The sequence below is a fragment of the Oenanthe melanoleuca genome, chromosome 10 (genome assembly GCF_029582105.1).
Source record: "Oenanthe melanoleuca isolate GR-GAL-2019-014 chromosome 10, OMel1.0, whole genome shotgun sequence".
NCBI classification, from domain to species: Eukaryota; Metazoa; Chordata; class Aves; order Passeriformes; family Muscicapidae; genus Oenanthe; species Oenanthe melanoleuca.
The window spans coordinates 284,123-300,122 of NC_079344.1; the positions used below are offsets into that span (position 1 = coordinate 284,123).

General features: G+C 63.5%; 6 protein-coding genes across 6 annotated transcripts; 1 reads left to right on the forward strand and 5 right to left on the reverse strand.

The window, feature by feature from the left end:
- Positions 1-6: 6 nt before the first annotated feature.
- On the reverse strand, positions 7-1,647 carry HDDC3 (HD domain containing 3; the record flags this gene model as incomplete). The annotated part of the gene is made up of 4 exons (XM_056500030.1): positions 7-170; positions 462-702; positions 792-847; positions 1,371-1,647. Coding segments are annotated over 4 exons (705 nt in total), but the record flags the coding sequence as incomplete, so codon positions are not given.
- On the reverse strand, positions 1,640-2,392 carry NGRN (neugrin, neurite outgrowth associated). The gene is made up of 3 exons (XM_056499729.1): positions 2,179-2,392; positions 2,003-2,113; positions 1,640-1,930 (listed from the first exon to the last, which is right to left on the reverse strand). The coding sequence occupies exons 1-3, from the start codon at positions 2,301-2,303 to the stop codon at positions 1,657-1,659; spliced, it is 510 nt and encodes a 169-aa protein (XP_056355704.1). The 5' UTR covers positions 2,304-2,392; the 3' UTR covers positions 1,640-1,656.
- A 243-nt stretch (positions 2,393-2,635) lies between these two features.
- Positions 2,636-9,623, reverse strand: TTLL13 (tubulin tyrosine ligase like 13). Its single transcript, XM_056499718.1, has 12 exons — positions 9,217-9,623; positions 8,632-8,762; positions 8,152-8,308; positions 7,654-7,797; positions 7,040-7,125; positions 6,705-6,930; positions 6,124-6,308; positions 5,373-5,561; positions 4,783-4,918; positions 4,289-4,462; positions 3,667-3,997; positions 2,636-2,883 (listed from the first exon to the last, which is right to left on the reverse strand). Exons 1-12 carry the CDS (start codon positions 9,538-9,540, stop codon positions 2,642-2,644), a joined length of 2,325 nt encoding a protein of 774 aa, XP_056355693.1. The 5' UTR covers positions 9,541-9,623; the 3' UTR covers positions 2,636-2,641.
- Positions 9,624-9,713: 90 nt separating this feature from the next.
- Positions 9,714-10,919, reverse strand: LOC130257325 (uncharacterized). Its single transcript, XM_056499730.1, has one exon. The coding sequence runs from the start codon at positions 10,917-10,919 to the stop codon at positions 10,608-10,610; it is 312 nt and encodes a 103-aa protein (XP_056355705.1). The 3' UTR covers positions 9,714-10,607.
- GDPGP1 (GDP-D-glucose phosphorylase 1) lies at positions 9,714-12,330 on the reverse strand. Its single transcript, XM_056499727.1, has one exon. It carries the CDS (start codon positions 12,328-12,330, stop codon positions 11,254-11,256), a length of 1,077 nt encoding a protein of 358 aa, XP_056355702.1. The 3' UTR covers positions 9,714-11,253.
- On the forward strand, positions 11,992-15,204 carry CIB1 (calcium and integrin binding 1). The gene is made up of 7 exons (XM_056499728.1): positions 11,992-12,514; positions 12,631-12,665; positions 13,079-13,181; positions 13,550-13,703; positions 13,947-14,065; positions 14,136-14,224; positions 14,452-15,204. Exons 1-7 carry the CDS (start codon positions 12,464-12,466, stop codon positions 14,471-14,473), a joined length of 573 nt encoding a protein of 190 aa, XP_056355703.1. The 5' UTR covers positions 11,992-12,463; the 3' UTR covers positions 14,474-15,204.
- The last annotated feature ends 796 nt before the right edge of the window (positions 15,205-16,000 follow it).

The window sequence follows — 16,000 nt, forward strand, 5'->3', positions numbered from 1 at the left end:
AGGACGCCGAGCTCTGCGCACGTTTATTGGCCGATGCGGTTACGTGGGCACGCCGCGCTCCTCGAACAGGCGCTGCAGCGCCCCCTCCAGGGCCGCGCTGGTCCCGCGCAGCCCCGACACCACGCGCGCCGCCCACCGGAAGTACTCCTGCACGCGCTCCGCCGACCATCCTGCGGGAACACGCGCGACGTCACTTCCGGCGATGCCTTACCGATACCGACAGCAGCCCCAGCCCCGAGTACTCGAACACGGCCCCACACGCACGGAGGCAGACAGACAGATAGACAGACACACAGACAGAGACACACAGTGCCTCCGCTCCCGCCACTGTCGCCCCGGGGCTCCTCTGCCCCTTGGCACACCCAGCAGCTGTACCCCTGTAGCCGTGCTGCTGCCCGGGACCCGCCGGGCCCGTCCCCGTCCCCGTCCCCGCGGCGCCGCCGCCCCGGCGCGGGCGGTACCTCGCGGGGTGCAGCGGTTCAGGTCCCGCAGGTTGTACAGCTTGTCCGCCAGCTTGACCAGCTTGGCGCGCCGGCTGCAGGCGGCAGCGCGCTCGATCTGCAGCCGCTTCCGCTCCATCTTGGGCAAGCTCTTGTCGTCCGTCACCTCCTCCACCACGCGCCGCACCTCTGCGCCGAACCGCTCCTCGATCTCGGAGAACGTGGTGTCCGTGTCCTCCACGGTGTCGTGCAGCAGGGCGGCCTGCGGCGAGCAGGGGACGAGGGGCACTGCGGGGGCCCGGGCCGAGCGCCGGGGAGCGGGCAGGGAGGGCAGGGAGGGCAGGGCGGTACCTGCAGCACCACTATGTCCGTCACGCCGGCCTCGTGTGCCAGGATCCTGGCGACGCCTGCAGCGAGAACGGAAAGGTGGGAGGAGGCACCGGGGAACAGGCAGCTCCGGGCCGGGACAGCGGCTGCCGTGGGTGGCACGGGGGCTGCCCCGCACGGTGGGCAGGGAGGTTTCCCCGAGATCCACCCTGGGCGGGGGAAACCCCACAGGCACATCCAGCGGGGTGAATCCTTTGGCTGGGCAGGCAGGACGGTCCAGGCACCGGCACTGCCCCAAGGTGGGAGCTGCCCCCAGACCTGGCAGGTGCGATTGTGGCACGGGAGCCCCTCAGCAGCTCCCGAGCGCCCCATCCACAGCAACACAACCAGACACAGGGCTGGGGCAGGGGCCAAGCAATGCCTAGAAAGCTCTGCCCCATCGGGCTGGAGGACATGGTACGGGAGAACGGACACGGTTCTCTCCAGTGATTAAAGTAAGGGGCTCCCGGGGGTCGGCAGCGCTCCGGAGCAGGAGGGGTCCCAGGGGTGAGGGAGAGAGGGGCCGCAGGGGTCACCCGGGAGCGGGACGCGGAGTTTCCGCACCGATGGGGTGGTTGATGTACGGGGTGCCCTCGGGATCCAGACGCCGCTGCTCCTTGTGTTTCCTGGCGGCGAAGTCCACCGCCTCCAGCAGCCGCGCCACCTCGGAACCCATACCCGCGGCCTCGGAGCCCATCCCCGCCGCCGCAGAGCCCGTCCCCGCGGCCCCGGAGCCCAGGGCCGGCCCCTCGGAGCCCATCCCCGCGGCCCCGGAGCTCATCCCCGCGGCCCCGCAGCCCGCGCCCGGCGCGACGGAAGCGGCACAGGCGGAGGCGGGTCCCAACTCCGTTTATTGCGCGCCGGGCCCCGGCCCGCCCCAGCCCCGCGGCAGCCGATACAGCAGCGTCCCGTCGGGGGCGCGCACCTCGCGCCCGTCCCCCGCTCCCCGTCCCGCCGGTGCTGCGGTGGTGCCGCTCAGCGCCCGCTGGTCCTGCCGCAGGCGGCGGCGCGGCGAGGGGCAGCCGCGGCTCCGCAGCACCCGCCGCACCACGTCGGTGCTGACACCGAAGCCCTGTGCCAGGCGCTCCAGCGGCCACTCCTCGGGCAGCTCCTGCCGCAGGAACCTGCGGGCACGGGCACGGTCAGGGGGCGGGCGGCGGGGAGGCGCGGTGCTGCCCGCCCGGCCCCGCGCTCACCGCAGCTGCTCCATCGCCTGCCAGGTCAGGGCGCGCTCGGGGGCTCCGCGCCCCCCGCCCAGCTCCCGCCGCAGCCGCTCCATCCGCGCCGCCCGCCGCCGCCGCCGCGCCCTGCGGGGAACACGCGTGAGCGCCGGGGCCGGCACAGCCCCGGCCGCGGGACGGCAGCTCCGCACCTCTCCGCCTCCTCCAGCGCCGGCTCCGGCGGCTCCGGGTCTCCGGGCCGCGTCGCCGCCGCCCGCCGCGGGGCCCAGGCGAGCAGCGGCACCGCCCGCAGGCCGCGCTGCAGCAGCAGCGCCATGGCCACCGACAGGCCCGGGAACTGGCCCAGGAACGGGCGGGGCCGGCGGGGGAAGCGAGGTTCCGACGGGTCTGGAGCGAGGTGGCCTCCGGGGGGCTGCGCTGCAGGCAGTGATGGGTCACGGACGCGAGTGCAGCGGGCAGGGCACGGACAGGGGCACGAGCAGCGGTCTCCGGCCCCGGCAGAGGTGAAGCTAGTCGGGGCGGGTGGCTGGAGCCCAGGCTCTGGTCAGGGGGCTCAGCAGCCGACTCTAGAGTTGATGGAAGCAGCCAGCCTGTCTTGCAAGTCCTGGTTCTCATTCCAGCGCACACGGGAGGAAGGCTGAGCCCTCGGCCGTGTTACCTGTGCTTTTCCTGCTGTGAAGGGGCATGCTGGCACGGGGCAAGGTGCTGGCATGATGTGACACACGGGCATGAGGCTCTGCCATGGTTTGAAGCATGTGTGTGCTCCACTTGAACGGCAGTGGCCATGGGAGGATGCAGGTGGCCGAAGATGGCACCACCCGTGACCTGCCCGGGGCTGGCTGGGGAAACTGGGGGACAGCTGCCTCCATCGGAGCATGATGAGCTATCGGCATCACCTGGAACAGCACAGAGAGATGTGGGGCTGTGCAGAGCAGCAGCTCTGCGGGTCAGCAGCCCCCACTGCCCTTCCATGTGGGGCTTGGTCCTGGCAGCCCCTCCTCTGGTTCTAAGGCTGCAAAGTGGATGGAGCCAATGCTGAGGAGCCAGGCAGGGCTGGGAGAGGATGGAGAGTGAGCATGGGTAGGGAGCAGTGTGGTGGGAGGGAGGCCTGGGAAGAGACTGGGGACTGTGCTGTGTCACCTCTGACCTTCAGGAGCTAACGCACCCCTTTGACTTTCCTGGCTTCTCACACTCCCCCATGCCTGCACATCAACCCTTGATCCTGGGAGACCACCCAGTCCCTGCAAATGGGATGCTCCAAGCCTCAGACAGAGACTTCCAGTGGTTACCAGTGGCCCAGGCAGAGCATGGTGACTTTTTCAGTGTTCCAGCACCCCTGAGAGCTCCATCCAGCCCACCACCCATTCCTCCCACCCTGGCAAGGCTGGGAGCATCTGCAGGAAGGTGATGTAGGGAGCATCCCCAGGAAGGTGATGTGGGGAGCATCCCCAGGAAGGTGATGTGGGGAGCATCCCCAGGAAGGAGATGTGGGGAGCATCCCCAGGAAGGTGATGTGGGGAGCATCCCCAGGAAGGTGATGTGGGGAGCATCCCCAGGAAGGAGATGTAGGGAGCATCCCCAGGAAGGTGATGTGGGGAGCATCCCCAGGAAGGAGATGTGGGGAGCATCCCCAGGAAGGAGATGTGGGGAGCATCCCCAGGAAGGAGATGCACACTCACAGCATTCAGCCTGGGCTCCCGAGGCAGGGAGCTGCTGTTCCTTCGGCTGCTGCCGCCTGGGGTGGGTGCAGGGCTGGGTGAGCGTTGCCCCCGCGGCCTGGCCCTGCAGCCAGCCCCCGCCCAGCGCCCGCGAGCCCTCGTCGCGCGCGTGGTACAGCACGCTCCGGCCCTCTACACACAGGCTCTTCATGTCGCTGGGATCTGGGCCCGGGATGGGCCGTGGCCTGGGCTGGGCTCTAGGGCCCTCCTGAGCTGGGGCTCCCAGGAATGAGATAACCATCATTACATTGTTGGTGGTGTTGTTCCCGACGACATCCCAGGGAAAGTGCAGCTGGAAGGAGGGAAGGAAAATGGCCATGGCTTACACTTCTGTAGGCCTTGGCAGGAGATGGGGAGGAAATGTCTTCTCTAGTCACGCCCAGGTGCTCACTAAAGCATCATCCCACACTGTCCCCCCATATGCCCCCACCACCATTCCAGACTCGCATCATCCTGAAGGCACAGCAGCTGATCTGCCTGCAGCAGACCCCCATCTGCTCCCCCAGAGATGCTCAGTGCCCAATTGACTTCTCCTCATCCTTCTGCCCTGGCTGTGTGGGGTGGCTGTGGGCAGTGCCCTTACCTGGCTCTGGAGGACACAGGATCCCTGGGTGTCAGGTGTGGGGAACAGCCGGGAAAGCTGGTCGATGATGCCCAGGTTTCGGATCAGCTTCTCACGCCGCAGCAGAGAATTCACTCTCCTCTTCTCCTCGTGTTCCACGATGTGCTGGGGCTGCATGGAGTTGTACTGGATGCGCTGCACCTCGGCAGAGAAACACCTGAGCTGTAGCAAAGCTGAAGTTGGAACAATGCACAGGTGAGACAAAGCCAGGAGCTGCTCCAACCCTGGGGACAGTTATAGTCTCAGGGTGGGACAGAGATCCCAACAAGAGCCAAAGTAGAAAGGCACAACACAGGTGCTTGCAAGTACCACCAACACAAGTTGTTGACTCTGAGCTTCATGCAGGGAGTCAAACCTGGAATTTCTGCTCCATGGGTGTACCAGTGGCTCAGCATAGCTCCCAGAGCCATGTCACTGACTTGGGGAGCCCACGGATAATGCTGACACTGAGGTACCTTTCTATCCCATGACTTGGTGCTTCTGTTAGCAAGGTGGATTGTAGGAGCTGAGCTTTTGTTCTTCTCTGTTTTCTTCTTCCTGCTGGCAGCTTCCAGCTTTTCATTTTTCATGCGAATCTCCTCTAGGTACTGCCTGCCACAGAACAGCAGAGTCACTCACTGGCTCAGAGCCACAATAGCAAAAGGGCTGTGGGGCAGCCTTCAACCTGAGGACATTTACTGCAGGCCAAAGTCTGTATGAATAGCCCATAATAGAAGTGTGCCAAGAGATGGGACAGGGATGATTGTAAAGAGACTTTTTAAGAGATAAATGCCCTTGGATTAAGCTGTGCTTGCCAAAAGGGAGTGTGACATTTGGGAAATGGTGTCTCTAGGGTCCAAAAGTCAGTGGAGTACTGCCCTTGCCTCTCTGGAGTCCATCTGAAAGGACGGACTTTGCCACAGCACATGCAGGCTCCTTCCTTTCTCCTCCCACTCTCCCCGCTGTCTTACATCTGCCAAGCAGCAGAGCTGTTCCCCAGGAGGGATCAGGAGCAAGTGGTCTCCCTGCCACCTGTGAGAAGTGGGTTTCCACAGGAGCAGCGTACCTGGCATGCTCTTCTCGTGCCTTGGATGATGCTGTGTCCTGGAAGAGGGACCTGCTCTGCTGGAAGAAGGGCTCGTACTTCTCTGTCCCAGGTGCTGGGTAGATGCGGCGGAACCCCCCCAGGTGCTCGTTCTCGTAGCTCTCAGCCTGTGCCAGCCAGGCAGCCTGGCTGCTCTCCTGCTCCCTGCGCCTGCAGCAGGAGGGAGGACAGGCAGCTGTGGAGGGAGGCTCTGGGACAGGCAGAGTGCAGGGCTGACATGCTCAGCATGTCCCAGGATTATCCCAGGACTCCTGATGGAAGCAGCAGCTGGAGAGAGCCACGCCCTGCCTGCAAGGCAGCAGGCTCATTGAACCCGGGCTTGGGAAAGGACACAAAGACAAAGGAAGGGGAAACCCTCAGCCCTGGAAAGGACTCTTGCCCTGGAGAAGGGCACATGCCCGGGCTACCCCCAGTTCCTGAGGCAGGGCTGTGGTTCCTCACGTAAGCATCCCTGCCCATCCCCAGCAAAAGAGAAGACAAGCAGGGGCAGCTTGGGGACAGCTCTGTCAGAGCACGGCGTGGCACAGGTCTCCTGGCACCCAGAGAGGAGCCCTGGCTCCTCCTTGCAGGATGCAGATGGTTTGGGAGAGCTCCGGGGCTGCACAATGCCATGGGCTCTGGGAGCTTCCACAGCCAGCCCAGGTGTTACCCTGCTGTGTCATGCCCGTCTTTGCTCCCTGGGGGCCTGCAGCTCCGTGGGGGACAGCAGTACCTGGACTCACGGACAGTCTGGTTGGCCTGCAGGAGCCGTTCCTTCACGCGCCGCTTGTCTTCCTCCAGCACCTTCCTTCTGTCGCAGGCGTGCACGTTGATCAGGTCGAAGGTGTCACACAGAAGCGCGTCCTTCACCTCACAGTCCAGCTGAGAATCCGTGCTGAAGCTGGGAGAGTGGTTCACCTGCCAAGACAAGCAGGTAACCTAACCTGGCACCCCAGCTGCCAGCCCACGGCCCCAGCCATGCCCCACACTGCCCACGGATGCTCTTTGTGTCACAGACAGGAAGCCACACACAGCACTCTCTGCTGCAGAGTGCTGCCCACTTGTGCCACAGGTTACCTGGGTCTCACCCCACAGGGTGCAGGCAGGGGGCAGCTGGCACAGGGTGCTCACAGGACAAGGGGTCTGAAGGCGTGGGAAACTCTCTGTTGTTACATGGTTTGCAGGAGATGGGTTCTCTTGGATCCTGCTCACAGCAGGTTGTTGGGCTTCACAGCCTGGTTAATTCTGTGGGCAGGGTAGCCCTTTTGAATTGAACAAGCCCTGTTCATCCCAACCCCCCAGCTCTGAGCTCACCTCCAGCAGCCACGGCTTCAGCCTTCTATCCAGCAAAATGTCAAAGCCCAGGATTTCAAAGCAGGCACAGCCAGTAGGGTGGTTGGAGAAGCAGCTCTGGTAATTGTGTTTCAGCACAGGGTGAGCTGAAATCAGCGTCTTTATAACAATGTCATCAATATCTTCCCAGAGCTTTGATGTGTCATGGCCGTGCTCTGCCATCCAGGCATTCAGGGTGGACAGCTTCCTGCACAGGGAACAGGAGCAGGTAAGGGCTCAGCTGTGTCACCCCAGGAAAGCTGAGGTAAACCAGTGTCCCCAGGCAGTGTTCTTGCAGTGCTCTGACATGCCAGTACCTCTTGCTGCCCACCGTGTCGTCCGTGACGAAGTTCTCATTGTGTTTGTTGATTGCATAATTGGTCAGGTGCATGCAGAGGTCACCCTGGCAGGGAACCACAAGAGATGTTTGTTCACTTTGAACCACTAAGCAGGAACAGGAACAGCTCCACCAGATACTCCCATGTTCTTTTCTGCCTGAAGCATGGGCAGGGTAGGAATGGTGTGGAATTGAGCACTCTCATCAGGGCCAGAAGCAGAACATGCTGCCCAGAGACAGGGGGGCTTCATTCTGCAGGTTTTCAAAGCCTGATAGGGTGAGACCCTGAGAAATCAGATACGAATCTATTGTTGACCAAGTTTTGAGGCTGGAGACCTTCCAAGGTTCCATCCAAGCAAACAACTCCATGATTCTGTGGTAATGCCAGTAAACAGCCCAAATGTGAGGCCTTGGGGTAAATCTACTATCCCTCCTGAAATACCTCCATGAGGAGGAGGAAGAACAGGAAAGCATCGAGCTGGGACTCCTGCAACCCCCAATACCTGCCTTTTCAAGGCCTGGAATGCCCCCAGGACAAGTTAAGGACTGACATCTACAGATATTATATGAGTTTTTTAGAAACTTCCTTTTTACCAGGTTTCTCGTGCTGCGATCGATGTACCTCATGGTGGCAAACCGGGCCAGGCCCTCCTTGTAGAGAAAAATCCTCAGTGGGTCACAGGAGGTGACCAGCACGTAGATGCGCATGTCAAACTTGAAGCCATCGATGAGGAAGGGCTGTGAGGAAAGAGGGAGGAGCAAGGCTGAGGTGAGGAAAAAGGGAGAAACAAGGCTGAAGAGAGGAAGGGGGCAGGAGCAAGGCTGAGGAAAGGAAAGAGGCAGGTGCAAGGCTGAGGTGAGGGAAGAGGGAGAAACAAGGCTGAGGTGAGGAAAGGGGCAGGAGCAGGGCTGAGGTGTAGAACTGCCCTGGTTGCCTGTGCTGTTCAGCAGAGGGACAAGCTTTGTCTGTGTCCCCAACGTGCTGCAGCCACCAGCAGCTCCAGCAGACCTAAGGAGACCTGGGGAGCAGGGGGGATGCTGGCAGAGTGGAGACTGGGATCCTACCCCGCTCTTCTGGGACTGTCCCAGTACCTCAGAGATGTACTGCTGACAGATCATGTGTTCCCCGTGCTTGATCTCCTCTGGGTGGTGAGTTATGAAGATCCCTTTTCCCTGGCAGCTGTTGTCGGGCTTGCAGATGAATGTTCTTGCTTTCCTCGTGGAACTGAAGGTATGGAAATCTCCGTAGCTGTGCAAGGAAGGGGTGACTATTAGCAGCTGCAAAAAACACCCTTCTGAACCCTCTCCTAACAGCTGGGTGCTGAGACCACGGTGCTGCAGGCCAGCACACACTGAATTCCTGCAGGGGATGAATTGAAACCCCATTCCTAATCACAGACCTGTCACAGACCTGCGTGACCTGACCCAGCTCTCACATCCCACCTGCCCTGGGAGGTCTGTGCAGGAGCTCACCACGGTGTGTGCCAAAGCAAGCGAAGGTTTGGGCTCTGGTGCCCAGAAGGGGCAGGGAGCAGCCTCCCCTCCCTGTGCAGCCCTCCCCGTGGCACTCACTCGGCTGGCAGGCACCACGTGCGGGGGAAGATGTTGTACTCCTTGGGGAAGAGCCGCAGCATGCGGTTCAGGTTGCGAGCCAGCAGGTCCTTGCGGCACAGCTCAATCATGCCTGGGAAGTGGTTGACTTTCTGAAAGTGGGGCAGAAAAACCCAGATCAGCAGAGTCCCTGTGGGGGTGGATTATCCCAGCCCTGAGGAGAGCCTGTGCACGGAGAACCACCAGCAAGAGGGAAGCCAAGCCTGTGGCTGCCTTGAACTACTGCTGGGGGGTGAGACTTGCGACTGCTGCTTTATCTGAGCTTCACTATTGATTTATCTGCCTATTCCATCTTAGCCCTGGAGCAGCATAAGAGCTGTTTATCATCCACAGCTGTTTATTTTACAGCACATCACAGGGCTGGAATGCTCCTGTTCCCACCACAGCTGCTGAATGCTGCTGGTGACACCAGCCAAGGACATGGCACAGACAGCTCACAGCATTGCTTTGGGTGCTTCTGTTTCACTCTGCCACATGCTGCTCCACAGCCAGCCTTGTGCCACCCTCCTTCCCGAGCAATTCCTGCAGGGCAGCTGCTGTGTTTACCTGGAAGCGCTTCATTTCCATGAGGCGCTCCAAGGTGACCGAGGTGTCTGTCCAGTACACCGTCCACTCCTCGTTCTCGGCCGCCTCCTTCAGCCCGCAGTGCTGCGCCGCCCGCCGCACTGTGCCAAGGCAAGCAGTGACAGGGGCCAGCCAGGGGACAGGTACAGGCACTGGCACACCCCAGAATAACCAGGGATGGAATGTGAAACGATTCTCTGGCTGAGGAGCCGCATGCAGGGGCTGGCACACCCCCAGAATAACAAGGGATGGAGCATGCAGCTCCCCAGCTGCAGTTCCCCTCTCAGAGGTATAAAGTATTGGCATGACCCCTTGGAACCTGTCAGGAACACCATTTTTATACGGCCAACCCCCCAAGCCTCGGTGCAAGTGTTCTGGGAGATTTTAACCCTCTAATTCCACCTGTCTTGAGATGCCAGGGCCCCTCAACAGCAGGGTTGAACTTCCCATGGGTCTTACACCTCACAGGCAGACACAAATCTTGCAAAGGTGTGAATTTAATCTCCCAAATCAAAGGTCTTTCAGCAGCAGAACACAGCTCAGCAGGAAAAGGTCTCTGCTGGGATAGTTCATGATAGTGCCACGTATGAATTTGGCAGGGCTGGGGAGGTGATGGGGATCCATGCTTACCAAGATCCCTTAGCAAAGTAGATTAAAAACACCCCTCAGGGGGCAGGAGTTTGTTCTTTCAAGATCCAGCTTGTGGGAGGGCAGAGTGGACCAGCTCCCCGGGGTCACCAGGGATGAACAGCACAGGGAGAGTTGCAGGTACAGATCCTGCCTGCTCACCACCAACTTTACCTTAAACAGTTCCCAACCCTCAGGTCCTGTCTTCTAGCCCAGGTGCTCCCTTGCACTGTACCTGAGGGAACCCTTCTTGCCCTTTTTAGCAGACAGCTGGCAAACTCAAGTGTGGGGCATGTTGAGGGCTCATGCTGCTGTTGCACATTTTAAATCGGGAGAAATCTCAATCCAAAGCGTGACCAACTCCCCACTAACACGGGGGCCAATGCCAGTGGCTGGCAGCAGTAAATAAACCAGTGGGAACGGGGTGCCAGCACCGGGAGAGCCTGCGGGTGTGGGCTGGAAGGCTGCAGGGACCCCTCTGACTCACCACTCTCGTACTTGCAGCCGCTCAGGTTGATGGAGGGGACACTGGAATAGAGATGAGATGACAGCTCAGCGAGGCACGGGCAGAGCCCAGAGCGGGGACACAGCCCCGAGCTCCTGCACACACTCGGGGCACCCTGACCAGCCAGCCGCGGTTAGTACAGCCCTAAGGACAGGCAGGCTGGTCCTGGGCACGGAGCCGTGCCTGGCTGTCACACAGGGGATGGCTGGGGCAATTCTAGGGGAACACTATTTATTTTGGGTCAGTGGGATCCCGGACCGGCTCCCGGGGGCTGGGGAAAGCAGGGCACCGGCTGGGCATTTTCCCACTGGGAGCAGCTGGGCCGGGACCGGGACCGGGACCAACTGAGGCGACGGCTGGACGGGCTCCAGCCGGACCCTGCCGGGGGGCTGCGGCCCGGCACTCGCCTGCGCTTCCTCCGCGGCTCGGGTCCGGCGGGGGCAGCGGGACGGTCCGAGGGGGGCGCCGCGACGGCCGCCTCCGCGCCCGGAGGGGATCCCGGGGGTGGGCCCGGGCCCACGTTCCCCCCGCCGTCGTCGCCCGCCGCCGCCATCGCACCGCTCCCGGGTCCGCCGCGTTCCCATGGCGACCGCACCACAGAGACGGTGGCACGGCGGGCGGAGCGGCCGCGCGCGGTCACGTGACAGCCACTTCCGTGTCCTCCATGCACAGCGACCCCTGCCGTCCCGGAGCCGTCAGCGCTCCGGCCGCTGCCCGTGCCATCGGTTCGGCTCTAGAGCCACTGTCGGTGCCATCGGTTCAGCTCTAGAGCCACTGTCTGTGCCATTGGTTCAGCTCTGCGGCTCCTGTCGGTGCCATCGGTTCAGCTCTGCAGCCGCTGCCCGTGCCCTCAGTTCAGTGCTCCCGTCCCTGCCCGTGCCCTCGGTTCAGTCCCCCAGCAGCCGCCCCAGCTCCCAGCCCAGGCGCAGCAGCTCGGGCTCGGGCAGCAGGTGCTGGCGGATGGCGCTCAGGGCCTGCGGCTCGGTGATGTCCCGGTAGAGCGGCTCGTTGGGCAGCGGCAGCAGTCCGGCCAGCTCGCACAGCGCCACGGCGAAGGGCTCGCCCGCCTTGGCGCCGAAGAGCGGCCGGCGCGCCCACAGCAGCACCCGCAGCCCGCGGCCGCCGCCGGCCCCGGGCCCCGCCGGCGGCTCGCCCCGCGTGGCCAGCACGTTGCAGGCCAGTCCGGCAGCGCCCAGGTGCTCCGCCGCCCGGCACACGGCCCGCGACACCGGCTCCAGCTCGGCGGGGCCGGGCGCGAAGAACAGGAAGGCGGGGGCCGGTCCGGCGCGGATCAGCCCCAGGCGCGGCCCCAGCGGCTCGGCCGGCGCCTCCTCCAGCGGCAGCGGCCGGTCCAGGTAGAGCCCGTGCAGGTGCAGGTGGTTCACCGAGGCGCCGCCGCCCAGCCCGTTGAAGCCCACGCGGAAGCCTGGGTGGGCGCTGAGCAGCGCCGCCTCCAGCGCCCCGCGCAGCGCCGGCGCCGCCAGCAGCTGCGGCAGCCGCAGCTCGGGCTCGGGCAGCAGCAGGACGTGTCCCCGCTCCAGCGGGCTGGCGTTGATGGCCACCAGCAGCGGCTCGGGCGGCGGCCCCGGGCCGCCGGTGCGGCGCAGGCGGAACAGCAGCTCGGCGGGGCGCAGCCGGGTGAAGTTGAAGGCGCCGGGATCGAAGGGGTCCCGCAGGCTGCGCACGGGCTGCGGCGGGCGGCGCTCGGCGCTGCGCTGCTCGTTCAGCTGCGCCACGAGGCGCACGGCGCCGGGCAGGACGCGGGTGGGCAGCGGGCCCAGCCGGTACCGGAACAGTCCCCGCTCCATACGGTCACTCCAGCCCGCCAGCAGCGCCCGGTCGAACCGGGAGGGCGCGGAGTCCGGGTCGCCCCAGCCGGCCGCCTGCAGCACGAAGTCCTCCTCGCCGTACACGAACTCCTCGGGGTTCGGCTCGCCCGCCTCCGCTCCCGCCATCGCCGTCATCTCCGCGATTGCCGGTTCCGGAGCCCGGCGTGTGCCCGGGCGGGCGGGGCCGGCTGTGCTGGGGCTGTGCTCGCCCCGCCCGGGGCGGGCAGTTGCGGCTGCGGGCGAGTGACGTGCGGGGGGAAGCGGCGCCATGGGCGGCTCGGCCAGCCTGATCCCGCGGGACTTGCTGGGCGAGTACCAGGTACCGGCACCGGCACCGGCTGCAGCGGGGGCGCGGCAGGGCGGCGCGGTCCCGGAACGTGCCCATGGGTCGGGCCTTGGCCCCGGTGCCGACGCTGACCCGTGCTCTCCCCGCAGGAGCTGACGTTCCTGAGCAAGCAGGAGATCTTGCTGTAAGTACCGGAATACCGTGAGTGGGGCGGGTGGAGGCGCGGACCCGCGGGGCACGGAGAGCTCCGGTTCTGCCCCGGGGCTCCCGTTCCGCCGGGACGCCCAGCTGAGCCGGGAGGTGCCGGTGGCACTCCCTGAAAGCCGGCTGTGATGGGGCGAAGGTCCGCGGGAGCTGCCGGTGACGCCCTGGCTAGCGGGGCAGGGCTGGGGACCGGTGATCCTTCTGAATCCCCGGTGCCCGGGGTGGGCAGCACACAGACTGGCTCCTCTCCCTGGTCCCGGAGCAGATATGGGACCCCCCGCTCCCCTGGCAGAGTTGGCAGGAGCTGTGGGAACGGGACACCCCTCCCTGGCACGGGCCACTGCTGCCGCCCCGCTCGCTCCACAGAGCCGCTCTTTTTCTTGCCTCTTAAAGTGCCTACAAGAGGTTCAGTGAACTGCTGCCAAAGGAGGAGAGGGAGAATGCCTGCTCCGCGCGGGTTCCCAAGAGCCAGATCCTGACGCTGCCGGAGCTGCGGGTATGGTGCCTGGCAGGCACGGGACACTGCTGCTGCCGGGTCAGGGCCCCGTGCACCCACCACGGCCTCGCTGCGCCCCTAAAGAGCTTCCCTGTCCCCCCCGAGCAGCTGAGGATCCCAGATATCCCTGCTGTGCCACGGAGGATCCCAGGATCCCTGCTGTGCAGGACCCTGGGCATTCCTGATGTGCCACAGGGGATCCTGCCTGTCCCTGCTGCATCCCAGGAGGTGCACAGGTCAGGTTTGGCCGTGCTGTGGGTGATGGAGCAGTGGCAGAGTGGGTGGCTGCTCACCTGCTGGAGCAGCAGCCACAGCCAAGGTGTGCCTGATGGAGCCAGCACAGCCCTGAGCTGTTCCCGTGTCTGCAGGCAAACCCCTTCCAGCACCGCATCTGCCACGTCTTCTCAACCTCAGAGACCAGGGATGGCAGCATGTCCTTTGAAGACTTCCTTGATATGCTGAGTGTCTTCAGCGATTCTGCCACTTCTGACGTCAAGTCCCACTATGCCTTCCGCATCTTTGGTAAGGCTGGGGGCAGGTGCTGTGTTCTGGCATCCCTGCACCTTGAGGAGGCGGGAGCAGGGTGATGAATGTTCAGGAGGCTGGCAGTGCCCTTGGAGCACCCGTGGGGACGGTGGCTTTAGGAACTCCCTGTGGGAACAGTTGGTTTGGCGTGGTGAGGCGCACAGAGCGGTGCAGCGTCGGTGCCTGTGACTCTCTGGGGTCACTGCAGCCTGCCAAAACCTACCTTGTGTCTCCCCACAGACTTTGATGACGATGGCACCCTGGACAGGAAGGACCTGGAGCAGCTGGTGAACTGCCTGACGGGGCAAGGCGAGGAGTCCCGGCTGAGCAGCGCGGAGATGGAGCAGCTCATCCAAAACGTGAGGCCCTTTGGCCAGGGCACGGCACTGCACGGCCCAGGCACAGAGCTCAGCCCACCTTCCCCCACAGATCCTGGAGGAGTCTGACATCGACAAGGACGGCACCATCAACCTCTCCGAGTTCCAGCACGTTGTCTCCCGCTCCCCGGACTTCGCCAGGTGCGCTGCTCTGCAGAGGGTGCCTGGGGTTCATCACCTGATTGCTCACTGGGCAGGAGGGCAGGGCTGCCCTGTGCCAAGCCTGCTCTAATGCTGGGGGATCTGCACCCCAGGCTGGCTCTGCAGAGCCTCTCCTGCATGGAGATTCTGGTCCCTGCAGCGCTGGGGGCTTGTAAACCCCTTGTGTGGCTACCAAGCAGGTGCAGACCCTGTCATATCTCTTGCAGCTCCTTCAAGATTGTCCTGTGAACCCCGTGGCTGTCCAGCAGCATTCCTCCAGTTCCTGCAGCTCCTCGTGGCCTCAGCCATTTCCTCTTTCAGGGAGCACAGGCCTGGCCCCTCAATGGCCTGGCTGTGCTACAGTGCCTTGGGCAGGGACCCTCCTGCTCCCCTTTCAGGTGCCTGCTTGGCAGCAGGGGTCCCAGGAATCTGGGACCTGCTGCCCCTCTGCTCTCCTACCATTACAATTTGAATCCTTATGCATTCCAAGGGCAGCTCAGCAGGTGAGGGAGGAAGAGCTGCTTCTGCCTGGGGCCATCTGCACAGCACAGCCCCTCTCTGCCCCCAGGACCAATTTCCACCTTGTGCCTTCCAGCAGCAGGCAGGGAGCTGCCTGCCCTGCCAGCCTCTTCCTGCCTCTCCTGTATTTCTGGGAGCCTCCCTGCTGCCACATGGATCCGTTTCTCTGAGCAATAACCCGAACGTGGATCCTCTGAGCAATAACCAAAACGTGGATCATTTTTCACCAGCAATAACCCAGATGGGGGTGCATTCTCTGAGCAGTCACCCAAGTCACTGTACAGGTGGCACCCCACAGCAGAGCTGTGCCCCCACAGCTGTGCTCAGAGCCTGTGCTCCTCCTCCTCCTCCTCCTCCCCCCTTTCTCTCTCTGCTCCAGCACAGCAGCTGTGCTGCTGCCCTGGCCTCTTCCTCCCCCAGTCCCTGCGAGGACACAATTAAAGGGCTCCGGTTTCACCCTTGCTCTTTGCTGCCTTTGTCCGGCTGTGGGACGGGTGCCACCAGGCTGTTGGGACATGGGCTGCTGCCAGCCCTCTGCAGCCGCTGCAGGGACAGGCTCCACGTCCTGCTGCTCCACAGCCCTTTCCATGGGCAGCCCCTTCCTCCCTCCTGCAGGCTGGGATCCTTCTGGGCAGCACAAAGAGAGCAGGCACCAGGGGAACCCCGGGCAGGCGAGTGGTGCCACTGCTGTGGCAGCACCAGGGCTTTGTCCTTGTCCTGGCATCGTCCCTGCCCTGGCCTGGGCTCCAGCAGAGCCCCCATGCTGGGGCACAGCAGCTGAGGGACCTCAGGGCTGTTCCTCACAGTGGCTGCTGCTCCTGGCTCTTGCAGCTCGCTGCCCCACGGTGCTGACACCATCTGAGGCCTGTGTCCCTGCAGCCCCAGGGCTGTGTCTGCTGGCAGCGCACCAGCCAACGCCTCCAGTGGCTTTTTTGATGTCCCAGAACAGGCTGTGCAGGAAGTTCAGTGTATGGGTCCACCTGGGAGCAAGGCAGTGCTGGTCCCTCGGGGGAATCCTGCCTGGACACGCCAGCTCTGTGTGGAGCTCCCCACTTCCCCCAGCCCTGAACTGGCACTTCCCGTTGTGTGAGGGCTCAAAACCACCCCTGGCTGCAGTCCCAGGCCTCACCCTGAACCACCACAGAGTCAGGTCCTGCTGGCAAAGTGTCCAGGGTCTGCCCACAGCAAGGTGGGATGGGGAAAGGAGCTGATGCTCCCTGGGCAGGCTGTGGGTCCCACAGGCAGCCCAACACTGTG

Coding starts and splice junctions, on each gene's coding strand:
- GDPGP1 (XM_056499727.1), bottom strand. CDS start 12,330: ATGACGGCGATGGCGGGAGCGGAGGCGGGCGAGCCGAACCCCGAGGAG.
- TTLL13 (XM_056499718.1), bottom strand. CDS start 9,540: ATGCCAATACTTTATACCTCTGAGAGGGGAACTGCAGCTGGGGAGCTG. Junction 6,931..7,039: donor GACACGGTGGGCAGCAAGAG/GTACTGGCATGT, acceptor TTCCCTGTGCAG/GAAGCTGTCCACCCTGAATG. Junction 5,562..6,123: donor CAGACTGTCCGTGAGTCCAG/GTACTGCTGTCC, acceptor CTCCTGCTGCAG/GCGCAGGGAGCAGGAGAGCA.
- CIB1 (XM_056499728.1), top strand. CDS start 12,464: ATGGGCGGCTCGGCCAGCCTGATCCCGCGGGACTTGCTGGGCGAGTAC. Junction 13,704..13,946: donor CTATGCCTTCCGCATCTTTG/GTAAGGCTGGGG, acceptor GTCTCCCCACAG/ACTTTGATGACGATGGCACC. Junction 14,066..14,135: donor TGGAGCAGCTCATCCAAAAC/GTGAGGCCCTTT, acceptor CTTCCCCCACAG/ATCCTGGAGGAGTCTGACAT.
- NGRN (XM_056499729.1), bottom strand. CDS start 2,303: ATGGCGCTGCTGCTGCAGCGCGGCCTGCGGGCGGTGCCGCTGCTCGCC. Junction 2,114..2,178: donor GCGCTGGAGGAGGCGGAGAG/GTGCGGAGCTGC, acceptor TGTTCCCCGCAG/GGCGCGGCGGCGGCGGCGGG. Junction 1,931..2,002: donor CAGGCGATGGAGCAGCTGCG/GTGAGCGCGGGG, acceptor CCGTGCCCGCAG/GTTCCTGCGGCAGGAGCTGC.
- LOC130257325 (XM_056499730.1), bottom strand. CDS start 10,919: ATGGCGGCGGCGGGCGACGACGGCGGGGGGAACGTGGGCCCGGGCCCA.